We start from the raw sequence: 5,378 nt of genomic DNA on the forward strand, positions 1-5,378 counted from the left end.
TAAGGGCGTCAAGCATCATAACATTGGTGGAGCTACCGTTGTCGACCAGGACTCGTTTGATCATGCAGTTTCCAACAGGGATGGATATTACCAAACCATCGTGATGCTTATCCGAGATGTCCCCTACATCAGATTCATCAAAAGATATAGGAGTTAGATACTTTGCGGCTATGGCTCGGGTTAGTCTGTCTATCTCATTCTCTCGAGCGTGTCTCTTCCCTGCAGAATAAGTCAAACCACAAACGTAAGAACCTCCAACAATAAAATTTACAGTTTTAGTATGCGAAGGAGGTGGGGGAGGTCGAGAAGAAGAGTTGGAGTTGTCTTTGTTGATGACGCCACGAGCTTTGTTTGACATAATGTCCTTGAGGTATCCGTTCTTCAGTAAGTAAGACACTTCTCTTCTTAACGCCACGCACTCGTCGGTGGTGTGGCCAATGTCGGCATGGAAGTCACACCATTTTGAGGGATCCTTCTTTGAGTCGGGTTTACTGGATTTCGGTGGCCACTGCACTGCTTTCCCTATCTTCGAGAGGTGGTTCATCAAACCTACTGTGTCAACATAAAAAGAATATTCGTTAAATCTTGGGGGCATGTCTAGACTGTTCTTCCAGTCGGAGTCGTCATCTTCTTCCACCACTGCTACATGTTAAGGTCGGGAATAAGGGGCAAGATGATCATTGCTTCTCTTGGGATAGGGTAGTCGCCTGTTTGTCTTGGTGTAGTCGTTAGTTCCCTTCTTGGAGTAGAGAGTCTCTTCCAACCTGACTTGAGCCATTGCTTTGGCTTGGGCGTCTTCGAACGTCTTGCTGGGATACTTGATCAGATCCCTCCATAGGTCGGCCTCGCCATACAACCCTTGCCTGAATGCTTCGATTACCGTTGGGACGTCACACTCAGGTACAATCACCTTCTCCCTGATGAACCGAGATATGTAATCCTTCAGAGGTTTGTCTGGGCGTTGAACCACACAGTATAGGTCGCTTGTTTTCTTCTCCAAACACCTGCTGCTGGCAAACTGCTGATTGAACATGTTGTCGAGGTGAGCAAAGGAAGTGCTGCATCCATTTGGTAGGCTGGTTAACAACTTCAAGGCGGGTCCAATCAGTGTCGAGCCGAATCCTTTGCAGAGACTAGCCTCCCTCATGTGCTTGGGAACTAGGATTGTCATCATCCGCTGCTTGTAGGTCAAGATATGCTCTCTTGGGTTGGTCATTCCGTCGTACATGGGCATATTGGGTGGGCTAAACCGCTTCGGAATGTCAATTGCGTTGATGGGGTCGGCATATGGTGAGTCGGCATAACTATCTAGGCTGGCTTCTTTGATTGGCGTTGGCACTCCTGAAATTTTATTTATCATGGTCATAATTTGTTGGAGTTAGTGGTTGGTGTTTTCACAGATGTTGTTGAGCACTGGGACGAGGGGGCTGAATGTTTCGAGAAGGCTGGCGTGGAGATGTTGCTAATAGGTGTTTTGTGGATATATGTTGTGAGGTTGGTGAGGAGTAAACTGTGGTACGACCTGTTGCATGAAGGGCGGTGTCCCCTGGGCAGCGTTGGTACCTGCAACATAAGGAAAAGGAGTTACGAAACCATGGCTAATCGGAGCAACTGACCTGTTAGGAGTAGCGTATAAAGAATAGTTTCGAGAAGAATCTGGGCGCATCGGGATGTGCGGGAACACTGCTTGTGGTGCTTGACTGGCCAAGGGGACCGCCATTATCTGAGGAGGTGCTCCTGGTGCTAAGGTGACTAGGTTGACGACGGGTTGGACGACTTGCTGAGAGAAGAGTTGGTCTCAGGGCACTTGAGTCGTCGGTGCTGGTCTCTGCGCCAGGACTGAGACGGGTAGAGGCATTGACATGGTTACCACTGGGGGAGGTAACGGGTAAGATACTGGATTGGAGGCGGGTGCCGACACCATGATGGATGTCGTCGTGCCGACCTGAGATGAGGCGGCTTGGGCGACCGTTGCGGCAGCGATGGTCGCCGATGTACCTGCAGAAGTTGCTTTAGTTGGAGGGGGAGGCAACCAACTCAGATTAGGGCGAGGCTGGCTCGGCAGCGGCTCGAATTCATGGATCTGTTCAAGGATTGGGCCTCCAGGTTCCCCAAAGGGCACATGGAGAGGATGATCCGGGGCGACCTCAAGATCTAAGCGGCGGCTCAGCTCAGAGGTGTCTCGCCGGTACTGGAACCTGGACCCGATGGTGATGGAGGCGGCGGATCTGACCTGGAAGTTCAGCACTTTGTTTTCCTTTTGGAGGATGTTGATGCGCTGCTTCATGGCTTCAAAGCGACGAGTGATATCGTTGGATGAGCTAGCATTACCGGCCATGGTGATTGGAATGAAATTATCGAGCTGCTTTTGATTGTCAGCCCCACGGTGTGCGCCAAATTGTTTTGGGCAAATTCTACTCAGAGACGAACTTGCCTTGATGATGGTGCTAACAATCGATTGAGCAAGATAATTTAGAGTAACGAGAGTTAGTCGTAAAAGCATAGAATGAGAGTATTATTATTACTTAGTATTTCGTGTGTACAAACTAACCTAGCTGAGACATTTTATAGGCATTATATGATAAAAGTGTAACGTACAAACATAAATGTACATAATTGGGTAATAAATAGGTATTAACGGCTTTCTTTAGGAACGATCCGTAACCGTTGCCTTTCCTTTAACCGTTGAGAGCAAGATAGAAGGGTGCTTTGTCACGCCTTGCTGGCAGCCACATATGCTCCACTTGTCATGTTTGACCACGTCACCAAGAGGGTATTTCCCCCCTAACATCTACTTCATCTGTTCTTATTTATAGTGTATCGTTATTCGACGCCCACATACGTTAAAATCGCCCGTATTTTTTATATGAAATGACGGTATTGTCCTTGTAATCAAAAGCCCCCTTCATTTCATTAATAAAGATGGTTGAGGAAAGTGAAGAAGCAGATAAATCAGGAAACCAAGATCATAGTATTGCAATTAAGAAGCACCATTAATGAAAATGAAGAAGTAGATAATTGGCAAAAAAATCTCTCACCAATAACTCCGGCAAGAACAGACCAAGAAAAAAAAAATACAAAACCAGCTTGTCCCGCGCACAGCCTTTGCGTGGGAATCATGGCCGCTGCGCACAAGTTGTGCGCCGGTGACATGGGAGTCGTGCACCAGATCTGCACGGCGGTCATGTCGCCGGCGCACAGCCTGTGCACGGCAGCCATGATTCCCACGCGAAAGCTGTGCGCGGCCACCAAAATTTTTTTAAAAAAATAAAAGAAATTCAAACTCACACCTTCCGCGAATGGGTTAACAACGGAGGAGGCTGCAGCAGGATAGAGAGGGGAGTGTGGTAGGGTGCGAAGGTGATGCCGAGTCGGCGTATGTTGACCCAGTGAGTGACCGGCGAGTTTCGTCGCCGAGTTGTTAGATCTGTTGAACACGTGTGGCGGCGGTGGTGTTGTTGCCGTGTTGGCACTTGTGCGCGTGTAGGGAATGTGAGGACGCCGACATAAACAGAGAGGGGAGGAGGGAGGGGCGACTGAAAACAGAGAGGGGAGGAGCAATGAGGGTGGTGGTCGGAAAGACCTTATTTGTGAGGGTGGTCGGAAACGGTGAGGGCTGAGCAAGTACAGGAAAGTTGAAGAGGGAGGGGGTATGCATAAAGGGTAAACTCGTACTTTAATGTAAAAAATGAGGGCGTTTTTAGCTAATGAGGCCGTCGTATAAAAAACCCCCTATTTATATGACACAATAATTTAGTCACGTTTACCAATGCACAATTTCAAACATTAATATCTTAAATTATGGATAAAAAATTGATATTTTAAAAATTTATTAATCAAACAAGACCCCACACGACTATGTTTTTTCTTAAGCATAAATCAAAAATTGAAATCAAAGGAGCTTGTGTGAGTAGTGTCAAAACTCTAATTGTGTCATATAAATAAGAATAGAGGAAGTATTTGATAAGGGAACTCCTAAAGTCATTATCATAAATGACCTTTTGGTGTCCCCTTATAAAATATTCTAAAACACTCCTATTACTTGCTCACTCCGTCGATCTCTTTTTGTTCTTCCTGTTTTAAATCTTTTCGTGAGCCAAAAAAAAGTCAAACTTAGTAGAACAAATAGAGACGGGTGGAGTATAAACTATATTAACATTAATTGTAAAATAAACTAAAAAAATGTAAAGCGAAATCAACCAATCAAATTTAATCATAACCAACAAAAGATCAAAAATAAAAAAAGGTAAGTCACAATAAAATAATTTATCATACCCAACACTAGTAGAAAAATCCTTATGGCCCCTTATAGGTGGCGCTCGTTTGATAAGCGCCACCTTTGAGAAAAAAATAAAATAAAATAAAATAACGAAAAATTTCTCTCCAGTTTCACAAGTGCAACCTTTAACCTAATTAAACACAAACTCTCATTTCTTATCTCCCGTGTTCAGCTCGCGCACCCCATTTTCATATCCCTGCTCCTTCTCATACCAACGAGCTCTCATCTCCCTCCTCCTTCTCCACAGGCGAGCACGCTCACCTGCTCCTTCTCCACCGGTGAGCACGCCCTCCACCAGCTTGCACGTTCTGAGATTCTTGAGGCGGCAGAACTCGCTGCGGCTGACGGATTATTGTTTGGGTTTCCGACTAGGTATGGGTGTATGGAGGCGCAAATGAAGGCGGTTTTTTATTCTAAAGGGCAATTGTGGAAGGAGCAGACTTTGGCTGGAAGACCTGCCGGATTTTTTTTTGTTAGTACTGGTACACAAGGCGGCAGCCAGGAGACTACTACGTGTGTTTTCCGAATTCAATTGAGATCATATACTTTTTTGTGATTTTTTCAGCAATTGAGATTAGAATGTGTTTGAGTTTAATGTCTTGATTTTCCTCCTTTGAGGTGGAAGTTATTAGTTAGGTTATGCAATTAAATTGTGAATGATGAAACATGCATGATATTTTTGATATTTGAACAAGGGGGGTTAGAATTTTGCAACTTGTTTGAAGAGAGTTATGTGTTTGAGTTATATGGACTTGGTTTTATTGCTTGCTTTTATGGCGGAATGTCGTGCTTTAGGATATGTGTTTGAATTGTGGTAGCCGTACTTATTGAAGGTTTTTGACTTGGTTGAGTTCGTGATTCCAAGATGTTATGATCATGATGTTATTAGGCAATGGTTCTATTGCAGATAATGAAACTAGAATATATTTAGTCAAAGTTAATTTATGGTGGAATTATACTACATTTTCTTTGTTGATTGTGGAAAAGACAATTTTGTTTGGTATTTTAGAGGTCTCTCAATTGTTTAATAAACTGATGTCAAGCCTCATTAGGTCAGCTGCCTTTGATAAAAATTGTTTTACTTGTTATTATGTTTAAT

The 5,378-nt window shown here is 44.4% G+C and overlaps 1 protein-coding gene across 1 annotated transcript; it reads right to left on the reverse strand.

Annotated features, from left to right (window-relative positions):
- Window positions 1-649: 649 nt before the first annotated feature.
- LOC110796783 (uncharacterized) lies at window positions 650-1,360 on the reverse strand. Its single transcript, XM_022001866.2, has one exon. It carries the CDS (start codon window positions 1,358-1,360, stop codon window positions 650-652), a length of 711 nt encoding a protein of 236 aa, XP_021857558.2.
- Between the last annotated feature and the right edge of the window lie 4,018 nt (window positions 1,361-5,378).

Source organism: Spinacia oleracea, chromosome 4, assembly GCF_020520425.1.
Source record: "Spinacia oleracea cultivar Varoflay chromosome 4, BTI_SOV_V1, whole genome shotgun sequence".
NCBI lineage: Eukaryota > Viridiplantae > Streptophyta > Magnoliopsida > Caryophyllales > Amaranthaceae > Spinacia > Spinacia oleracea.

What these genes read in the sequence shown, in the direction of transcription:
- LOC110796783 (XM_022001866.2), bottom strand. Translation starts at nt 1,360, where the DNA reads ATGATAAATAAAATTTCAGGAGTGCCAACGCCAATCAAAGAAGCCAGC.